At 37.6% G+C, this 22855-nt stretch overlaps 1 protein-coding gene across 9 annotated transcripts in view; it reads right to left on the minus strand.

The window, feature by feature from the left end:
• Positions 1-22855, minus strand: part of ZFR (zinc finger RNA binding protein) — an 87928-nt gene that overhangs the window by 50014 nt on the left and 15059 nt on the right. For 5 of the 9 annotated variants that reach the window (XR_010587328.1, XM_073993269.1, XM_045393575.2 and 2 more), the window contains 4 exons: positions 13071-13353; positions 10887-11031; positions 8616-8834; positions 901-1148 (listed from right to left, as the gene is read on the minus strand). Coding sequence is in view for 6 of the 9 variants with exons in the window: in XM_073993269.1 (XP_073849370.1) it covers positions 901-1148; positions 8616-8834; positions 10887-11031; positions 13071-13353 (895 nt within the window). In the remaining 3 variants the exon portion in view is untranslated. Of the gene's footprint in view, positions 1-900; positions 1149-8615; positions 8835-10886; positions 11032-13070; positions 13354-14844; positions 14869-22855 lie in introns of all 9 variants that reach the window. The other 4 variants (XR_012413607.1, XR_010587327.2, XM_015451256.3 and 1 more) reach the window with 1 other exon arrangement.

Consider the following 22855-nt stretch of genomic DNA (forward strand, 5'->3'; position numbering starts at 1 on the left):
ACAGGGAATGTTAGTAACTGAAAATACTCCCCAAAATTCAGAAGTAGAGAAAATTAATCCAGTAAAGTTAAAAACATGTTACATAGGTAGGGTAGAGAAGGATATAACTTGGGAGAAACTAGTAGAGAGTCAAAATTAGTTGTTTCCAAATAACATGCCTTTTATCTGCCAAGCTGTTTACCAAATTTTAATATAAAAATAACACTCTTAAGCATAATAATAAGGCTGGGAGTTGAATCCATTAATCTTAATAAATAGAATCATGTCATAATCATCCATTTTAACGTTTAGCAACCAGAAACAATACAATACCGAAAAAGGAATAAGGGTTTTACATTTACATGCCTCATTAGTTGGTATTTTTGAAAAACACGCTTCCTTACACCTTCCTTGTTCCCGAAGTTCCTACTCTCCTTATGAAAGAGATTACAGAAAAAAGTAACATGCCATAAAGTATGTATCAAAGTCAGTCTCATTAGAAATGCAATACTGAAAATTATAGATTATCAGTAACCCGTTATATTAAGTTGAAGAATTTTGAATAAAAGCTCTGGCAAGTAAGTTATAGATGCTAAAAATGAAATGAAATAAAAATTCAATCTTACCCAAGTCGCAATCTGACTACAAAACTTTTAAACTAAATTTAAGTTTTAAAGAGCAAAGTCTCCTTCCGGAAAAAAAGCTCAATTTGCCTATTTATCATTTACATTCACAATCATCTTTACAGTTTTTTTTTTTTTCCTGAAAATTCTCATGCCACAATACAAGTAACTTTTAAAAGATGCATTGGCTAAAAGCTAACAAGAAAAAATGTAAACCTCTTTGTAGGCTCAGGAGTTAAAATACCAACTACACTTAATAACCCCTGAAGACTCAAGGTAAAACATACAACATAAGTACCTGTGGTCCAGCACAGCTGATCTTACAAACATCACAGTAGTGAATCTGTGGTGGTTTGGGAGGCTGTTTTGGTTTCAGTTGTTTATTTTGGAATGGTGCTTTTTTAGTAAAGGTGGTCCCTGTCCAGGCAGCTGTTGCAGCAGCAGCAGCAGCTGCTGCTGCTGCCTGCTTCTGTTGCTGCTGCTGCTGTTGATAGTAGGAGGATGCAGCTGAATACACTGCTGCTTCATAACCTGAATAAGATGTACCTTACAAATGAAATCAAACAAAAATTATGTTACATACTTATAGGAGGACAAGTTAAAATGTACAAATTTAAATTAATCCTGCCAATAAAGATAGATTTACATGCGCATATTAACAAACGTATATCTCACAGAACCAGAAAAAAGCTTATTTTCCTTCTAAGAAAGTTATCAACTAGTATTTACTCAACACATGCCAGGTGTTATAGAGGTATAAAGACAGTGTCAAATTTGGTCCCTGCCTTGAAGAAGCTTATAGTTTAATTGGAGAGATGTGATAGTGTGTTTCACAAACTTGTCTGTTTACAGAATCTGGTAATATGTCCCCGAATAAAATCCTGTGAACAAAATTTAGGAAGTGTTGGATTTGAGGAAGAATCTGAAGTAGGATACTAGATAGGAAAAACAAAAACTCATCAAAGTAAGATTCGACATGCTTGGTAGCTAAGAGAATAAACGAGATAAAAGAAGAGGAAAACATACAAATATGACACTAAAATCTGGAGCCCCAGAGATCAACTGATGGGTTGTGCAACTGCTAGAACCAAGAAGCTGACAGACGCTAGTCTGGGGAGGCAAGGTAAATAAAGTTTAGCAGAAGTTTGTGATGTGGAACTGAAGTTCAGATGAAAATATAGAACAACTGTTAAAAGATTTAGGAATTAGGGACCAACACAATGGTTCTCATCTTCCAAAAGATGAAAAAGCACTGTGTTTTCTGGTTAAATGTATGAATTCTACCCATTTCCATTGTTCAGAGACTCTACTGAATAAGTACATTATGCAAGCTATTTATATAATGCATACATGTTGTTTATGTTCAGTGATTTACAGATTTTTAAATCTGTGAACGTTTTAAATTTGAAAGCTGTGGATTTTACATTATAAGCCTATCCTGAAAACTGGTAAACTGACCATTTCTAAACTAAGATCTCTGGAAATTTGGTAGACTGCCTATTCACCATATTTCAGTTAAGTTTCCTTATTCCTTTAAGTGTAATGGATGGGCAAAGAGTGATATAAAGCTTGAGAGAGATCCCTAGTTGACAGAATAGCACAGAAGAACTGCTTACAGAGAACTAAACTTTTTGGTCTCTCAAATGCAGACTGCAATACTGAAAGACTTAGGACTCCCTAACTCCAGTATGTCTATACACATAGGGAAGGAAAAATAAATTGGAATGGTAGGAGCTAAAATGCATGGAAAACCAGAATTGCAGTATATAAAGTTTTAAGACAGAAAGTGTGATAATAGACAAGAAAACATCTGAAATGAAAATAGAAACAGGTAGCTATCAATGATAAAGCATATACATGATCAGACAAAACTGAGAAAGCAATTGACATAATTGCTTAAAGGAAAATTTCTATAAACCAATAAACTCTACTGGGCAGTCCTACAAATGTCCTCTGTTACTTAGGAATGTGATAAAAGAACATAAGCTCACAGCCAAATGTTTTCAAACTTACAGGCAAAAACATGTATAGTTTAAATTTTACTATAGAGAAATACCACAAAATTGTCCAATTACAAATAATAAAGATGTTTTTAGGTTTATTACCAAGTAAGATCATGATTTTTACATAAAATCTTTATAACAGACATTTTCCAAATGACTTCAGTTCTTCTATATAGAAACTACACAAATGCCACAGAAATGTAACTTTATGAATTATGTATTAAGAAAACATGAAGCAGAATAAGGACAATAGAGGCCAACAGTGCTGAAAGAACAGGTCTTCTAGTTTTGTTTTTTTTTTTAAATCAAGAGTTCACAATACAGGAAGCAGTGTGCCAGACACAATGTAGTTTTTAGAACAGATCTATAAGGCAAGTATCACTATCCTTAAATATGAGAAAAGTCGGGTTTAGAAATTGGAGGATCCTTTAAACACTGAGCTAACTTAACCATAAAAATCACCAAGTTAAGCTTAATATTCATAAAATAATCTCTACTTGCACATAGATAGTTTAAAACTAATAAAAGTCAAGTTTAATTGTAACTTACTACTTGGCTGTAAAAAATAAATCAAAGCATGCACTGAAAGGTGGCTAAAGATTCTGGAACTCTGTTAAAGGGCATCTTAAATTCTCCTACAACTATTGGCAAACAAATGTACGTTTCCTGTAAAAAGCATTGCAGGAAAACAAATATAAGGCTGTGTCTGGCCTGGGCAACATGGCAAAACCCCGTCTCCACAAAGAAATACAAAAATTAGCCAAGCGCGGTTGTGCATCTGTAGTCTCAGCTACTCAGGTGGCTGAGGTAGGAGGTTGAGGCTGCGGTAAACCATGATAGTGCCACTGCACTCCAGCCTGGGTGACAGAATGAGACCCTGTCTCAAAGAAAAAAAAAAAGAAATCTGTGTCTATAAATTAAGTAAAAGCACAATTTTTGAAAACTAAAATAGTGTCATTTAAAAAGTACTTTTACTAGGCCAGGCTTGTGGATCACTTGAGCCCAGGAGTTCAAGACCAGTCTAGGCAGTGTGGTGAAACCCCATCTCAACTAAAAATACAAAAAATTAGCCCGGTGTGGTGGCGTGCACTGAGGCGGGATGGATCATTTGAGCGCAGAGGGTGGAGGTTGCAGTGAGCTGCGATTGTGCCACTCTACTCCAAGCCTGGATGACAGAGCAAGACACTGTCTCCAAAAAAAAAAAAAAAAGTACTTTCATTAAAAATGTTTATCAAGGCCAGGTGTAATCCCAACACTTTGAGAGGTTGAGGTGGGCAGACTGTTTGAGCTCAGGAGTTCAAGACCAGCCTGGACAACATGGCAAAACTCCATCTTTACAAAAAATACAAAAATAAAAAATTAACCAGGCATGGTGGCTCATGTCTGCAGTCCCAGCTATCTGGGAGGCTGAGGTGGGAGGATTGCTTGAGGTGGAGGTTGCAGTGAGCTGGATGGTGCCACTGCACTCTAGCCTGGGTAATGGAATGAGACCTAGTCTCAAAAAAAAAAAAAAAAAAAAAAAAAATCCATTAGTAAGCTATGATATTAGAATAGCTGGCATATAGCTTCTAAATGTATGATACCAGAAACAAACAAACAAAAAACAACATTTCAGTAGTAAATTCATCATGCTACAAGGCATCATTTAGTAGGTAGCAATATTCTAGAACTCATTTTATTAAGATAAAGAGAATAGTTGACCAAAATTGTAGCTGCCAAAAATTGCAGATATAGAACTCAGAAGCCTTAACAATGATTTCTCTGATTTGGCAACTCTGGACTGTGTATCACATAGTCTTTAAAAAGCAGATACTCTTTAACAGTTCCACAACTAGAAATTTATCCTAGGGAAACAAGTGGGCAAATGTACAAATCTTTACATGTAAGGATGTTCTACCTAGTGCTGTTTCCAGTTTCTGTCTCATATACAACTAAATGTCCTCAAATACACACTTTAAAATATATTACATCCATACAATAAAATACTTTGTGACCATTAGAATCGTTTCTAAATACTCCTGGCATTTACAAGAAGTCATGGCTCCTTTGTGACATGGCTGACTGTGACTCTAAGGCAGGGAAAGCTCGAAGTGTATCTGTAATAACCCTCAGTGGCAAAAAGAAAAGATGTGCTCAAAGAAGAATGAGAATATGTCAAAAAGACTCAGGAGCTGGTTTGAGCGGATCCCACTTTAAAACTGTGTGAGCCTCAAAGAGAGAAATGAGAGTAACAGATTATAATATAGTTGCTCTCTGTATCCATCGGTTCAGCGATCATGGATTCAATCAACCATGAACCGAAAATATCTGGAGGCTGGTACGGTGGCTCATCCCTGTAATCCTGGCACTTTTGAGAGGCCGAGGTAGGTGGATCACCTGAAGTCAGGAGTTTGAGACCAGTCTGGCCACCACGGCAAAACCCTATCTCTACTAAAAATACAAAAATGAGTCAGGTATGGTGGTACATGCCTGTAATCCCAGCTACTTAAACTCAGTATAGCTTAACAACCATTTATATAGCACTTACATGGTATTAGGTATTGTAAGTAATCTAGAGATAATTTAACATATTTAAGAGGATGTATGTTAGAGATAAATATTATGTCATTTTATATATGGGACTTGAAAGGCATGCACAAATTCTGGTATTAATCGGGGCTCTGGAACCAATCTCCCATCGATATAAAGAACGACTGTACATTGAATAAAAATGAGCAAGTTCATAGCAGCAACAACAACAAAAGAAGTAGAAGGAGGGGACTCTACAGAAGAATGCCTAAGAATCAATGTGAAAGGGTTTTGCAACTACCACTGTAGAAACTTGTTCAGTTTTCAAAGGATCTACCACCACAGGGTGAAAGAGCAACAGGCCCACAGATTACTTGTTCATTACAAAGGAAAAAGGTATCTTTGTAACGGAGAGATCTGATAGGCACAGCTTTAACCAGTAAAGCCAGCATCAATAAGGAATAAATGAACATTACTTATTACATGCTTCTGATGTGATGAAATGGAAGGCTGGTCAAGTAATTTTCTTGTCTAAAAAGTTACCTGAATCTAAACATAAATCATCAGATAAATCCAGATACGGGACATTCTACAAGACAACTGGCCTGAACACTTCAAAAATGTCACCACCATGAGAGACAAGATAAAAATAATGAACTGTTCTACATTAAAGCAAACTAACAAAGAATGGCAACCAAATACAATCCATGATCCTTGACTGGATTCTAAATTTCAAAATAAAGCACAAGCACAAACATACATACACCAAATACATACAAAGCCCAGCCATAAAATACATTTTTGGACAACTGGATAAATTTATGTATTAAACAGTATAGTATCCACGTTCAATTCCTTTTCATAACGTTGCCATTGTGGCTACATAAAAAGAATGTCCTTATTCTTGAGAAATACCTTCTGAAGAGTTCAGGGCAAAGTACCATGTCATCTACAACTTATAAAGCATATTGCTTATAAAACATATTGCTGAGCCATTTGAAAATAGCCTTTAAGGGAAAGAAGAGATAAAGCAAATTTGAAAAATTATTAATTGGTGAACCTAGGTGAATGGCATAAAGAGTAGTTATTGGAACTTTTTTTTCCCACTTTTCTGCAGAATTAAAATTTTCTGGGGCGGGCATGGTGGCTCATGACTGTACTGTAATCCCAGCACTTTGTGAGGCCGAGAAGGGTGGATCACTTGAGGTTAGGAGTTCCAGACCAGCCTGGCCAACATGGTGAAACCCTGTCTCTACTAAAAATACAAAAATTAGCCAGGCGTGGTGGCGCACGCCTATAGTCCCAGCTACTTGGGAGGCTGAGGCAGAAGAATCACTTAAATCCGAGAGGCGGAGGTTGCAGTGAGCTGAGCTTGCGCCACTGCACTCCAGCCTAGGCGACAGAGTGAGACTCTACCTCAAAAAAATAATAATAATAAAATAAAATAAAAAAATAAAAATAAAAACCTGATATAAAAAGTTGGGGAAAAAACATTAATTAAAGGTATATATCTATACTTAGTGACATGAAAGGCAATCACAGTAACAATAAAGCAGTTTACAGAATAGCACGTATAAGAAAAATGCATTTTTATAAACCGTTATTTATACATGTATATTCCATGGAAGGAAAGTAGACAGAGATACGCACTAAAACGTTAATGACAATTAGTGTCTAGAAGTAGAAATCTAGTGGTTTAACATTTTTTCTCTTTCTAAAAAAATATAGTTTCTAATTTTTAAATAATAATATACTACTTATGTAAATAAAAACTATCTTCATACTGTATAAGCAACCAGAGAGAAAAGAGAAAGGAAAGGAAGCACATGTGAGAGAGAAACAATGAATAGGAAAGGCTACTCTGGAACTTCCCATTTTGTTGAAGCTAATGTGGACATTTAAAAAAAAAAGTGTCGAATCAGATTTCATTGTAATAATATAATCCTAGTTACAATTATAACTAGTGAACCAAAAAGGGAGAGACAGATAAGTCGTATCTGAGAAATCTTTTTTTTTTTTTTTTGAGACACAGTCTTGCTCTGTTGCCTAGGCTGGAGTGCAGTGGCGCAGCCTTGGCTCACTGCAAGCTCCACCTCCTGGGTTCACGCCATTCTCCTGCCTCAGCTTCCCGAGTAGCTGGGATTACAGGCGCCCGCCACCACATCCGGCTAATTTTTTCTATTTTTTTTTTTTTTTAGTAGAGATGGGGTTTCACTGTGTTAGCCAGGATGGTCTCGATCTCCTGACCTCATGATCCACCCATCTCAGCCTCCCAAAGTGCTGGGATTATAGGCGTGAGCCACCGTGCCCGGCCGAGAAATCTTAAATGACAGATCTAGGAATAATAAATTCAGTATTTTCTTGAGATCTTAACAAAAGATTTCTTTCCTAAATAAGGAATCTCCTCTACTATGCCTTTAATAGATTATAAAATGTCTTTCTACCATCAGTCATACTGGTGAATGATGATGCTCATCATTCACCACTCCAGCCAGAGTTCTCAGATGATAATGTCTCCTCATTCAATTCATTTCCACGTGGTTGTCTGGTTAACTTACAAATCTGCTCACACCGCTCCATTTCTTAATATAGCCTCTGCTTTCTGCCCACAAGATAAAGACACACACCATAACAGAGCACACATGGCTTTACATACTGACACTTCTAACCTCATCTACTGACATTTACCCCATGTATATCCTGTATTCCAGCCACAATGAACTGCAGTTCCCAAACACTCCATGCATGCCTAATTCATCATTGTATCCCTAGCACCCTAGAGTAAGATAAAAAATCCCTGAGAAATAAAAAAGTCATTCACAGCATATCTTCTAGGAGGAATACAAAAGCTGAGTGTCTACAAAAAAGGCAATGTGTGATCTTAATCACTGTGATAATGCAAACTTCCTCAGCTAGAAATTGGCAACAGCAGTGGACACAATAAGGTTTTAGCCATTGTACCTCTCTGGGAGAAATATATAATTATTGAAGAAAAATAAAGCTACTCTGTTCTTCCAAGAGAGGTGTGTTACATAACCACCATCTTATGGATGTTTAGAAAGGGCTACCCAACATTTCCATGATGAATTATTTCTGATAATAAAGAAATAGCTCTTCGAGGGCCAAAATAAACAAATAATTTGTCTGTGGTATTCTCTGGGTATTAACCTTGAGTTTTCAATTTCATTTGGAAAAGCAGGAAACAATCCTGTAGAACACTGGATGTTACTTCCTTTAATTGCAATGCTAAGCCCAAGACTCATACTCATAATGAGCTTTAAACTCCCCAAGAACAATTTATATTATTCTAAGATCTTCTCTTACCCCCATCCCCCCAAAAAGCATACAATTTACAGTACAGTCACATTATGTACCTATATTTATGTCTATCAATTAATTTAATTTCTATTATTGGGAGTAAGGTAATTTCATAGACAAGAGAGTTTCTTCTAAGTCTCTTCCTAATTTGTTTACTCATTTAAACACAGTTTATCAGTCTTACCAGAATAAGTAACTGCGGTGGTACTGTAAGTAGCACTCTGAGTATAGGATGGCACCACAGTAGCCGCAGCTGCTACTGGCTGTACGGTGGAGGATACAGGATAGATGGAGAAAGTAGTAGTAGCTGGACTTGGTGTGGCTGGTTTTATGGCTGTCACTTGTCGAGTTTGCTGGGCTTGAGTATACTGAGTTGCACCTTGGCTATAACCTGCTTTAGGGGCTGAAGTGGGAAAGAGACACCAGAAAATTAGAAGAGCAAGCCACTATATTTACTGTACCAGTATCCTTAAAAGCTGGAAAGAATAGGTACAACCATCATTAACTATAAATTTTATGCCAGCAATTTCTCCTTAGCAAAAGGTATAAAACTCTTATTACCAATATGAACAGAATATATAAATTAATATACTATCTTCTGCCAAATGCTTTCTATGTATTTCCAAAATGATTATTTTGGCAAAATGTACAACTGAAATAGCAGTGTTACCAGTAAACAAGGTTTTCTGAAAAGGCATGTGTGTGCGCGCGCTAGTCAGTCTACTTCAGTTAGGTTTAACACTGGAAACAGGATAGAATGAGTTACAATGTACATATTTCAATTCACAGTGAAAACTTCAATGTTTAATCATATGAAATTTGTTCATATACCATTCACTGCATTTTTACTGATTTTTCCATAGTGAACTACAATCTAATAAGGAACTATATAATTTTTCAAATGTCAGTAACTTGAATGCAGCTATTCCTAAATGGCTGCCACTGATGTCTGTCGAACTTCTTTGCTGCCTGACATACTCAAAACAATGTATATTCTGAAAGAGTCTTAGAAGGCTTATCACTAAATTAATAATCACTTGTAAATGATCACTAGACATAAATGTTATTTATGAAAAAGGCCCAAAATCAAGGGGCTAAGCTCATTTTATGTTCAGTTAAGTAAAGGTACCTTAGAACTTTTTTTTTTTTTTGAGACAGGGTCCCATTCTGTTGCCCAGGCTGAACTATGATGGTGTGATCATGGCTCACTGCAACTTCAAACTCCTGGACTCAAGCAATCCTCCCACCTCAGCCTCCGAAGTAGAATTTTTATCTCAAGCAGAACTTACCTGCTTATGAAATTTGATCCACATAACACAAAAAGATAATACTTTATAGAGATGACACTAATATCCAAGAGCTAAATAACTTACAAAAGTCACAGTCAATACCAGAGTTAGACTAAATCAAGATCTTCTCTTAGATAATTCAGCACTCAAGCACAACTTAAGCTTGGTAATTCAACAGGGAGTTTACTATAGATTATTATACACAGAAATCAATAGAGAAGAGACCACAAGGCCGGGCACGGTGGCTCAGGCCTGTAATCCCAGCTACTCGGGAGGCTGAGGCAGGAGAACTATGTGAGCCCAGAAGGCCGAGGTTGCGGTGAACCAAGATCGCACCATTGCACTCCAGCCTAGGCGACAAGAGTAAAACTCCACCTCAAAAAAAAAAAAAAAAAAAAAGAGAGAGACCGCAGGAATAGTCAGAGAGTCACTATAATTCAAAACATGTTAAAATTTACAGATAACAGAGATATAAGAGGTGAAAAAAATCACTTGCCCACATTAGCAGTAAAGCCAGTACTGGAAGCCAATTCTACTCTTCCAAGCCAAGGCTCCACCCACACCCTCACAGCTTTGGAAAAAAAAAATTGAAGGAATTGCCTGCTTTTCAAAAGCTTTGTTTTAAAAATTATCAAATCTCTCTCTCAAAAAAATCCATCTTTTAACATCTATAAATACGCAGGTTTCTTTGCAAACAAAACGCTTCCTAGATTTGAACCATTCTAGATACTGTATTTAACATGATTGGTGGCTGATAACAGAACCAACCGTCATTAGAGATCAGAGGAAGACTAATTAAAAATATGGGCCCATTAAAGAGTCTCCACTGGTTACTAAGGCTGTTTGTTGGCAATATCATATATTCTGGGCATTTCTGGCAAAGATAAAAATGTGTTCAGAAGTTATCACAGCTTCTTTTGTACACCTTATTTCAGCAGGAATGGAATTGTGGGCTGAAAGTCCAGAAATGGAGTACATTTCCAGGAGAGAAAGGCATGATTATGAATTGTGACTCTAAGGCATTTAGTAGGACATGTCTAGAACCTGCCTCCTAAGATGATGTGATACGAATTTAGATGCACTCAAAAGCTTATCTTCATTAAAAAATACAGTAAGTCATATACTTCAATAGTTTACAAAGAAACTATGTAGTTAAGAAAACCCACCTGTCTGATAGTAAGTTTCAGCAACAGAAGGCTGAGGTTGGGCAGCGGCAGCTACAGCAGCAGCAGTTGCTGTTGGTTGTTGGTAGTATTGCTTACTATCATAAGCTACAGCAGGAGCTGTGGACCTTACATATGAGTATGAATCCTAAAGAAAAGGAATGAAAGAAAATCTTGCTATGAGACAAGAGGAAGGAAAAAATATACTTACTGTATAAAAGTGCAATAAAGGAAAACAAAACACTAAATACGTAGTTTCATGACAGACCTAAACATAAAATAATCAAATTAAATACACAGAAGATTCATTTTGTACTTCATTAAAATAATATCAAGGCCGGGCGCGGTGGGTCAAGCCTGTAATCCCAGCACTTTGGGAGGCCAAAGCAGGCAGATCACAAGGTCAGCAGATCAAGACCATCCAGACTAACACAGTGAAACCCCGTCTCTACTAAAAATACAAAAAATTAGCAGGGCGTGGTGGCAGGCGCCTGTAGTCCTAGCTGCTTGGGAGGCTGAGGTAGGAGAATGGCAGGAACCCGGGAGATGGAGCTTGCAATGGGCTGAGATCACGCCACTGCACTCCAGCCTGGGCAACAGAGGAAGATTCTGTCTCAAAAAAAAAGAAAAAAAAAAAAATAATATCAAAAGCATTTCAAGCAGCACATTTAACTTTTACAATCAGAACAATCACCAAAACATTTCAAAATAATACTTAAGAAAAAATTAATTTTATTAAAAAATGTATGGCAGTTTTGCCTTAAAGATGGATCCCACAATACTACAAAAGAACACTTGCATTACTAAGCTTTGTAATTGCTCCAGCTTTCTTTTCAGTATTTCTTTTTCAAGAAAGATCAAGGTGAGCTGAGTGAATTCTGGCAGTTCATGAAGTAAAGAGGGGTAGAAAGGTACGTAGGTGAAATGGCTGAAGAAGCAGGCAGGGCCCAGAAAACACTGGGTTTCACAGACACTATTAAAAACAACAAAATTTATTATATTCTGTCTCTGAGCATAAACAATCACACCTCAAAAGGAATTTCATTTAGTAACCTGCCTAAAATTAATAGCAAATACTAATATTGTTGATTTACATTTCAATTTTTTTTTTACTGCATAAATTCCTATGCTTTAGAAAGAATATAGCAAAACCAGGGAAAGTTCAGAAAGACCAAAGTTTAAAAAACAGATCCTGAAAGCAAACAAGCAAAAAAACAGATTAAAGCAAGTAGTAATCTAGTACTGTTTTCAAACATAATAAAGAGAATGTAGAATTCCTATAAGACTGAATAAGAGGCAACTGGATGAATAAGAGCATGATCAATTTTTGTTATAATGTGTATTAAAAAAGAACATCTTTACAGGGTAAATGTAAAGGGGACAGAATTTCCACCTTTGCTAAGTTTCAAGAAGACAATATGTAATATGTTTGTCCTGTTCTCAAAATATTCTCAAAATAGGAGACATACCTGTGTTCCAGATGAATAATGCCCTAACACAAACAAGGGAAGTCTTTTCTATGTCTTCAGTCAAAACAGTAACAAACAAACGTGGGGTAAACTATGAAATATTTAATTAGCAATTAATGTAAAAGTTTTTAACAGACAGCTATAAATAATAGAGTCAAATAGACGGGGGGTGGGAAGAAGGATTATTAATACAAAGCTCATTGCCAGGAATATATATATTTTTTTCTTGAGACAGGGTCTTGCTCTGTCGCCCAGGCTGGAATACAATGGCATGATCTTGGCTCACTGTATCCTCTGCCTCCTGGATTCAAGTGATTCTCGTGCTGCGGTCTCCCGAGTAGCTGGGACTATAGGTGTGCACCACTGCACCTGGCTAATTTTTGTATTTTTAGTAGAGATGGGGTTTTGTCATGTTGGACACGCTGGTCTTGAACTCTTCACCTCAGATGATCTTGAACTCTTCACCTCAGATGATCCGCCCGCCTCAGCCTCCCAAAGTACTGGGATTATAGGTGTGAGCCACCGCGCCAGGTCAGCAACGAATCTTAATGGTTGGTATGTCCCCAAACTACCAAGGAATACTCATTTACTTTTCTCTATCAGTACATGCATATTTTGGAAAACCCGAGTTTGAGAAGCAATGGCTAGGGCATTACATTATACACTGAGGACAAAGAAACCCGCACGATAAGGCTACCAAAACTAGTAGTTTTCTTACCTGGTAGTTTTGTGTAGTAGCTGGGGGGGGTGGTGGTGGTGCTTCTTGTTGTCTCTGAGTATAACCGTAGTCAGTTGCTGTGTGTGCAGTGGGGTAGCCTCCATAAGCAGCAGCTGTTGCAGCAGCTGCAACAGCTACTGGAGCAGGCCTGGCAACTGCAACTGTGGCGGCTGCTGGTGCATAGGCGGCAGTAACTGTGTGAGCAGCTACTGGAGCCTGATGGACAGTGTAGCTAGCAACTGTAGTTGGATGAGAATAGGCTACACCCGAAGCTGGCTGCTGGCTACATTGTGGAGTACAAGAATAAATATAATACAATTTTAATATCCAGGAGTTAATCAACTTCAATTAAAAGCTATTTATCAACTGAAATAAAAAGCACATTTTTAAGTAATTTAATCTTGGACCACAAAAGGTCAAGTATTTGAACTCAATAAACTTCCTATTCAATATCATATTTATTACTGTTCTGTAATTTTCATTCTTTAATCTCAATACATTATATAGTCACACATTTCAGATCATAGATTGTATCACATTAATAGGAATTAAAAACTAGAATAAAAAACAGTAATAGGAAGAAAAGAAAAAACTGACCAAATTAGGAACTTCGGAGTTCGTTACATGTAAAGTTCTTTATTATGTTGTAGTTTTACAAATCTCTACAAAGAAACTGTAAGAAAACTATTCTATTCTAGCCCAATTACAGAAGAAATTTAAGGTAGAAACTACTGACTAGCTGTTTAAAAAAATACTTCTGTTGCTTTAGGACAGTGGTATTCAACTGGGGGAATGTTTCCCCCAGGGGACATATGGCCATATCTGCATATATTTTGGATGATCAAACTGCAGAGGTGGTGGTGATATGTGAGCTACTGGCATCTAGTGGATAGAGGCCAGGGATACTGTTACACATCCTACAATGCACAGGACAGCCGTGCCTAACAGTTATTTAAAGTATGTCAATAGTGTTGAGGGTTGAGAAGTCCTGTTCTAGGGTACAAAACCTACAATGGAATATCTATTATTTTAGATACATGTTCCAGCTTACAGGGAGCATTTCATTATACAAAGTTACTTCTAAAAATATAATAGCATGCTTTGTAAAAGAAGACATAAGTCAGATGCTTTGCAATTAAAACCATTTAAACCTCAAAGACAAAAACATTTTCCAAAACAGCAATCAAATGAATTTCTAGCTAAAGTTCTTAGAGCAATATGTTTATTTTAACTTTTAAATTGAAAGCCTGTATCACTAAAACCAAAGGCCTACAGATGTTAACATATAAAAGTGTATTTCTTGTTCTAGGTTTTCTGAATAATACACTCAATTCCACTTGATAAAGCTATATTACTAAGGCAGAAACACCTACTAGAAAAAGGACAGCCCCAACAGTTATTTAGCTGGTAGGTTTTAGCTGACCACATTTTAGCATGAGCCGACAACTGAGAATAGCTAAGAAAAAGAAAAAAAAATGTTGAAGCTACACTAATTAACTCAGTCTCTGATTGACGGGCTACAGTGCAAGGTATTCTGCACTGGTGTGCATAGTGTCATAGAAATACAGTATACAATTAAAATTTGGGGCTATATTTTAACTGTATTATGGAAAACACTGATAAACTAGGATGTTTATATTAGATTAGAAGATTCCAAAGGGAATCAATGTGAAGGTCAGAAATATGGGTTTTAACTTCATATAAAAAGGGGAGGACACCTGGAGAAATTCAGTCTAGAAAAGGTGATAGATGCCTTCTAATAGAAGACACTTACTCCATGCTGCTCCAGAGAACAGAACTAGAACCAATAGTTGGAAGTTACAGGGTGGCAGATTTCAGTCCAATATGAAAAAGAAAACAAAAAACAAAAAACAAAAAAACTTAGAACAGAGTCCAAAGAAACTCGTATAATTTCTATCTGGATGAGGTTTCCATATTTTGATATAAAACTAACACTTTCTACATATATGCCAATATGACAGGAAAAGAAAAGTTTACATTAAAACAGTGAAAAACTTGTTTGGGAATAACATTTTCTAGGAACAACTCCATATCCGTATGAAAATGACAGTAACATGTCACACTTTTTCAAATTCCTAGAACTGAAAAAAAAATTTTTTAAATACAACAGGTCTGTGAAACGTGTATTTAACATTTACTAATAGGATAAGATTAAATATATCCAGACTATACCACTCAAGAGTAATTTTGGTTATATAAAAGACTTTCTATTCATCCCACTGCTCCTTATTTAGTATCTGTCCCCAAAACATGTCCTATTAGACAAAAAGCAGGTGGGAATAGGACGCGAATGTTGAGTCAACTAGGCAGGCAGGCAATTTCTTATACTGCCTCTGATCCTCACCCTAAATGTCCATAGACTCAAGAAGGAATGACTGTATGTTCTGGTTAATGCCTACTGCTGGTGGAATTATTACTTTTAGCACTTTTCACTCTCCTATGTGTCTCAGTTTGAACAATAAATTATACAGTCACCAGTCCCAGGAACCATATGAAAAAGATGCCAGTGGATTTAGCAATTGCTATTTACACATCTCTGGCATTGTCTAACTCTGCTCTGTATAGCCAGGTCCCTACTCATTATCTGGACTGGAACCTTATCTTCTACCAAAAGCATGAGAAAGGCTGAGCACGGTAGCTGACACCTGTAATCCCAGCACTTTGGGAGGCCAAGGCAGGAGGACTGCTTGAAGTCAGGAGTTTGAGACCAGCCTGGGCAATGTAGAAAGACCCCATCTCTACAGAAAATTTTTTACAAATTAGCCACACATGGTAATGTGTGCCCATAGTCCTAGCTAGTCAGAAGGCTGAGGTGGGAGGATCACTTGAGCAGAGGAGGTGGAGGCTGCAGTAAACCATGATTGTGCCTCTGCACTCCAGCCTGGATGACAGAGTACAACCTGTCTCAAAAAAAAAAAAAAAAAAAAAAAAGAAAAAGAAAAAGAAAAAGAAGCCAAGAAACACTTCAAGTGTCAGATATAAATGGAAGAGTACTTTCCCTGAGGAGAAACAGGAAAACAAAGTATGTAAAGCAATTATTACAGAGTACACACACCCTACATTCTTACTCAAGAAATGGCCAGCTCCTTACCTATTTACAAACAAACAAACAAACAAAAACAGTGAGCCAGGGACTCACTACAAAAAATAAGACTTCCAAGACTTCCAGGCAATCTTATTGCTTAAAAAAATAACAGTCAAGTTGGCCACGGAATACCTGTAATCCCAGCACTCTGGGAGGCCAAAAAGGGTGGATCTAGAGTTTGAGACCAGACTTGGCAACACAGTTTGAGACTCCATCTCTACAAAAAATACAAAAATCAGCTGCGTGTGGTGGCATGCATCTGTAGTCCCAGGTATTTGGGTGGCTGAGGCAGGAGGATCACTTAAGCCCAGGAGGCAGAGGTTGCAGTGAGCTGAGATCACACCACTGCACTCCAGCCTGGACAACAGAGTGAGACCCCTGTCTCAAAAAAATTTTTTTAAATTTAAAAAAAGTTTTTAAAAATCAACAGACAACACAAATCACCACATATCTGAAGAAAGCCTATTATAAACTGCCAAAACAAGCAACAATGACCATGTGGGAAATGAACACATGAAGGCAACAGATGAGAATTTTCGAAAACTCAAATTTGTATCTATAAAACAAGAACGTTATACTACCTAGAAGAGAAGATAAAGTTGGGAAATTGACAAGATAAATATATGAAAAATGTAAAAGAAAGGATAAGTCTAGGAGGCCCAATGTCCAGCCTGAAGGAATGATAGAAAAGAAAAAAACAGATCAAAAAAATTAAATAAAATTTCCCACTCCTGAGGGGAACCATGTTTTCAAATTCAAAAAGCTCACAGAGAGCAAAACAGAGTGAAAAAACTAAACCTAGAGACATAGTATTTTACTTTTCAAGACAAAAATATCCTGTCTCCAGAGAGGGAAAAACTGGGCACCAGCAACTAAATGAAAATTAGACTTCTTACTGGTAACACTAGAGCTAGAAGACAAGGTATTATCTTCAAAATTCAAGGGAAAATGATTACTAATGTAGAATTTTGTACCCAGCCAAACTATGGAGGCAGAATAAAGATTTTTTTAACCATTCAAGGATGGAAGGAGTTTACCTACTATAACATCTTTTCTTAGCAAGCTACCTGAAGATGTATCCCATCTAAAACAAAAAGTAAACCAAGAAAACACGGGATCCTGCAAAAAGATGAAAGCCTAGGTCAGCAGCTGTGGCAGCAGGCCCAGAGAGCAGTGAGTATAGACTGGAATTAGAGGAATGACAGAAGCCTCTCAGAGAAAGATATCCAGAAAAACAGGGGACTGGGCACAGAGCCAGTAGACAGGGAGCCTAGACAAATTTTAATAAATGACAACATGATTAAGAAAAAAAAGGTAATGAATGAATTCAGGAAATGTAAACTGCTCAAGAAAGGCATGATCCCAATAAAAGCCTTTATAGTTAAGTAATCAGTATGGTATGAAAAAAAGGAAAAAATCCATTTGAACTTGAGCCTAGGAAGATTTTCTAATAAGCGGTATAGGATTGTAAAATGGAACACATTAGAAATCATAATCATAGAATGGTACTAGGCTCCACAATAACTACTACTGATAAAAGTTTTTGCTGTAAAGTTTTAGAATCAATCTAAATTAGAGAAGATAAACTATGATTATAGAACATAATGTAAACGTTATCACAAATAAGAGTATACACTAAGTTGAGGAGTGAAGTAGGGAAAGAGAAGTGAAGCACAAGAGTTTCAAGAATTCTTAAAAAGTACAGAGTACTGATATACTGTCTAGCTTTGATGGAACTAGAAATGGAGTATACTGTCTAAATTAACAGACATAGTCTGAATTTGGGAAGAGAAGAAATGAGAAGAGAGCATATGCAATGTAGTCCTAAACTGTGATTGTAGGAAATAAAAATATATGCATAAAGTTGATAAATTACAAAATAGCAAAAGAGGAATACTATTCAGTGATGTGGAGGTTAGTACCAAAAGAAATAAAACCAGAATGCTTTGAAAGTCAGAGTTTTTAACTTGTATACAACAGTGGTTTTCAATGTGATCCAGGGACCCCCCCTAAGGGTTCCTGAGACTCTTTCAGGAGGTCCACACAAGGTTGTTCTCTTTTTAATTATACACTGGTGTGAAGCGACGCTGCCTTCGTATATAATTTACTGCAACAGTCTGAATGCAAAAGCAAATTTTTAGAATCAATATTCTTAATTTAACACATTAAAAAGATTTGTAAAAATGTAAAACAATGCCTCTCATCTGTTTTTGAAACTAATTTTTCATAAGCATATTTTTGTTTCATGTATAATAGTTTTATTCTTTCTTTTTGAGTCAGAGTCTTACTCTGTTGCCCAGGCTGGAGTGCAGTGGCACAATCTCAGCTCACTGCAACCTTCGCCTCCTGGGGTCAAGCAGTGCTCCCTGCCTCAGCCACCTGAGTAACTGGGATTACAGGCAGCTGCCACCTTCTGGCTAATTTTTGTATTTTTAGTAGAGACAGATTTCATCACGTTGGCCAGGCTGGTCTCAAATTCCTGACCTCAGGTGATCCACCCGCCTCGGCTTCCCAAAGTGCTGGGATTACAGGCGTGAGCCACTGCGCCAAGCCTAATTCTAATATAGTAAATATCAATATAACCCAAATAAACAAAAACTCTGGGGTTCTGAATAATTAGAAGTGCTATAGGAATCCTGAAACCCAAAAGTTTGAGAATCTTCATTCCATGATGCAGACCATTAACCTGGAGTCTATAATGGTTATTCACCATTCATTTTCTTGGTCTCTATTATCCCTTTACACAAAAAGTTTCTATCATGCAACAGGAAAATGAAATTGCTTAATTCATTGATAAAAACTACTAATTACAGCAAAGTAAGGTTTATAATTAATAGAAACCTAGCAGAAAATTATTTAATCTAAACCCAAGATATCATGAAATCACTAGTAAGTGGCAGAGCAAAAGCCAGAACCTAAGCAGTGTGGCCCCAGTGTGTATGTGCTCTTATCCATCACGTCCACTCCCTACAACACTTGTTTTCTTAAACAGTTTAAAATATGGTGACAAGTTCAACATATAAATCAATGTAGTACACATTAATAAAATGAAGGACAAAACCCAAGTATCATCTCAATAGCATTTGACAAGAGTCAACATCCTTTAACGATTAAAAACAAACAAACAAACAAAAAAAAACTTCAACCAACTAGGAACTGAAGGAAGTAACCTCAATATGATAAAAACTATGAAAAGCCCATAGCTAACCTCACACTCAGTGATGACACACTGAAAGCTTTTCCTCTAAGATCAGGAAGAAGACAAAGCTGCATGCTTTTACTGCTTCTATTCAACATAGTACTTAAGTTCCAGCCAAAACAATAAGGCAGGAAAAACAAAAGGCATCCAAATTAGGCCAGGTGCTGGTGGCTCATGCCTGTAATCACAGCACTTTGGGAGGCCAAGGCAGGTGGATCACTTCGGTCCAGGAGTTCGAGACCAGCCTGGCCAACTCAATGAAACCCCGTCTCTAATAAAAATACAATAAATTAGCCACATATGCTGGCATGTACCTGTAGTCCCAGCTACTTGGGAGGCTGAAGCATGAGAACTGCTTAAAAACCGAGGGGGCAGAGGTTGCAGTGAGCTGAGATTGTGCCACTGCACTCCAGCTTGGACAACAAAGAAACACTCTTTCAAAAAAAAAAAAAGGGCATCCTAATTGAAAAGATCAAGCCATTTGTTCACAAACGACATCATTTTATACATGGACAACACTAAACACTCCACAAAAAACTGTTAGAACTAATAAATGAAATAAGCAAAGTTATAGGATACAAAAATCAGTTGCATTCCTATACGTTAACAATACACAGGCAATTAAGAAAACAATTCCACTTACAATAGCATCAAAAAGAATAAAAAACTTGGGCCAGGCACTGTGGCTGGCTCATGCCTGTAATCCTAGCACTTTCGGAGGCTACGGTGGGAGGACAATATAGTGAGACCTCATCTGTACAAAAAATACAAAAAAAAATTAGTAGGGCATGACGACACGTGCATGTAGTCCCAGCTACTTGGGTGGCTGAGATGGGAGGATTACTTGAGCCCAGGAGGTCAGGGCTGCAGCTGGCTGTGATCATGCCAGTCTGGGCAACACAGCAAGACTCTGTCTCAAAAACCAAAAAAAAAAAAAAAAAAAAAAAAAAAACAAACCAAAAAACCAAAACAAAACAAAACAAAACAAGGAAAAGAAAAGAAAAACGAAAAAAACAAAACAAAACAAAAAACCTTATGAATAAACCTAGCCAAGGAGTTGAAAAATGTGTATATTAAAAACTACAAAACACTGCTGAAAGATTTAAAGACACAAATAAATGGAAAGACATCCCATGTTTATGGATTAGAAGGCAAACTATTGTTAAGATGTTAATACTACCCAAAGTGATCTAAAGATTCAATGCAATTCCTATAAAAATCCCAGTGATTTTTTTTTTGCCAGAAAAGAAATCTATCCTAAAATTCCTGTGGAATCTCAGGAGACCCCTAATAGCCAAAACAACCTTAAAATATTAGAACAAAGTTGGAAGTCTCACACTTGCTAATTTCAAACTATAATAATCAAAACAGTGTGGTACTGGCATACAGACATATAGACCAATGAAATACAACAGAGGACCCAGATATACAGCCTTGCATATACAGTCAAATAATTTTTGACAAGGATGCCAAGACCATTCAATGAGTTGTCTTCTCAACAAATGGTGTTAGGAAAACTGGATATCCACATGAAAAGGAAAAAAGCTGGAGATTCACCTCACAAAATACACAAAAATTAACTCAAAATGGATGAAAGATCTAAATGTAACAGCTAAAACTATACAATACAACTCAGTAGAAAACACAGGGGAAAAAGTTTCATGACATTAAATTTGGCAATGATTTATTGGATGTGACACCAAAAGCACAGGCAAAAAATTAAAAATAGACAAATGAGACTACATCAAAATTAAAAACCTCTGTGTGGCCAAGTGCAGTGGTTCATACCTATAATCCCAGCACTGTGGGAGGCCAAGGTGGGCTGATCACCAGAAGTCAGGAGTTCGAGACCAGCCTGGCCAACATGGTGAAACCCTGTCTCCACTAAAAATACAAAAATTAGCCAGGCATGGTAGCACATGCCTGTAGTCCCGGCTACTCGGGGTGCTGAGGCAGGAGAATCGCTTGAACCCAGGAGGCAAAGGTTGCAGTGAGCCAAGATCGCGCCACTGCACTCCAGCCTGGGCGACAGAGTGAGATTCTGTCTCAAAAAAAAGAAATTAGCCTACCATGTAGGTACATGCCTATAGTCCCAGCTACTCAACAGGCTGAGACAGGAGGATCACTTGAGCCTAGGAGGAGTTCGAGACTTCAGTGAGCTGTAACTGCACCACTACACTTCAACCTGAGTGAAGAGGGAGACTCTGTCTCAAAACAAACAATTACAGTATGTTTAGCAATTGGTTGACTTACATTATCCTACAAATACCTTTTATGAGGCAGTAACAAGAGAAGTCACAGAGCAGCATCACTCTGCCTACCACACTCTGAGTAGTACAAAAGCAAAGATTCCCACCAGATGTTGGTGTTAGTTCTCAGGGAGAATGCACAGTGCATGAGTGACCTGAGGGAGGCCCCGATTCTGTTGCCTGCAGCTGCAATATCCCTTATCCAAGGCTCCAATCTCTCAGTTTGTACAGCAAGCTACCGTACAAATATCACTTTCTGTGTCAGCAGAGACATGGAAGAATTGGGAAGCAACAGTTTAGAACTTCGGGGCTCCCAAACGAACCACCACAGTAAGTGAATTAGAAAAAAGTCTTCTTCCATCTTTTTTTTTTTTTTGAGACGAAGTCTTGCTCTGTCACCCAGGCTGGAGTCCAGTGTCACAATCTCAGCTCACTGCAAGCTCCGCCTCCCGGGTTCACGCCATTCTCCTGCCTCAGCCTCCTGAGTAGCTGGGACCCTCCACCACGCCCAGCTAATTTTTTTGTGTTTTTAGTAGACATGGGGTTTCACCGTGTTAGCCAGGACTGTCTCGATCTCCTGACCTCGTGATCCGCCTGCTTCGGCCTCCCAAAGTGCTGGGATTACAGGCTTGAGCCATTGTGCTCTTCTTCCATCTTTAAGAGAGAACTGTAAGGAAACTTTTTCCTAGCTCAGTCTTGGATCGGGGTAAAGAACAGAAAAGACTTTCCTGACAGTTCTTAGGCACAAGACACGGTAAAACCCTGTCTCTACTAAAAAATACAAAAATTAGCCAGGCATGGGTAAAGAAGAGAAAAGACTTCCCTGACAGTTCTTAGGTACAAGACAGTCTTCCCCTAGGTTTGGGCTCTAGAATTTACATTATCTGACCAGGCAAATTCCCAACCAAGAAGTTAGTTTAATTCAGACTGACTATCTACTATCTGAAATGCATGGGACCAGACGTTTCTGATTTTGGAATATTTGCATTACACTTACCCGCTGAGCAAGTCTAACCCGAAAATACTCAACCTGTGTAACTCTAGGCTAACAGTGCTTCCAGGTGGCACAAAATACATATTCTTCTGCAAATGCTGCAAATAACATCCCAACAAACAGGAAACCTCAATCAAAAAAATCCTAAGAGGCCGGGCGCAGTAGCTCATGCTTGTAACCCTGGCATTTTGGGAGGTCAAAGGGGGAGAATCGCTTGAGGCCAGGAGTTTGACACTA

Source organism: Macaca fascicularis, chromosome 6 (genome assembly GCF_037993035.2).
Source record: "Macaca fascicularis isolate 582-1 chromosome 6, T2T-MFA8v1.1".
Lineage (NCBI taxonomy): Eukaryota > Metazoa > Chordata > Mammalia > Primates > Cercopithecidae > Macaca > Macaca fascicularis.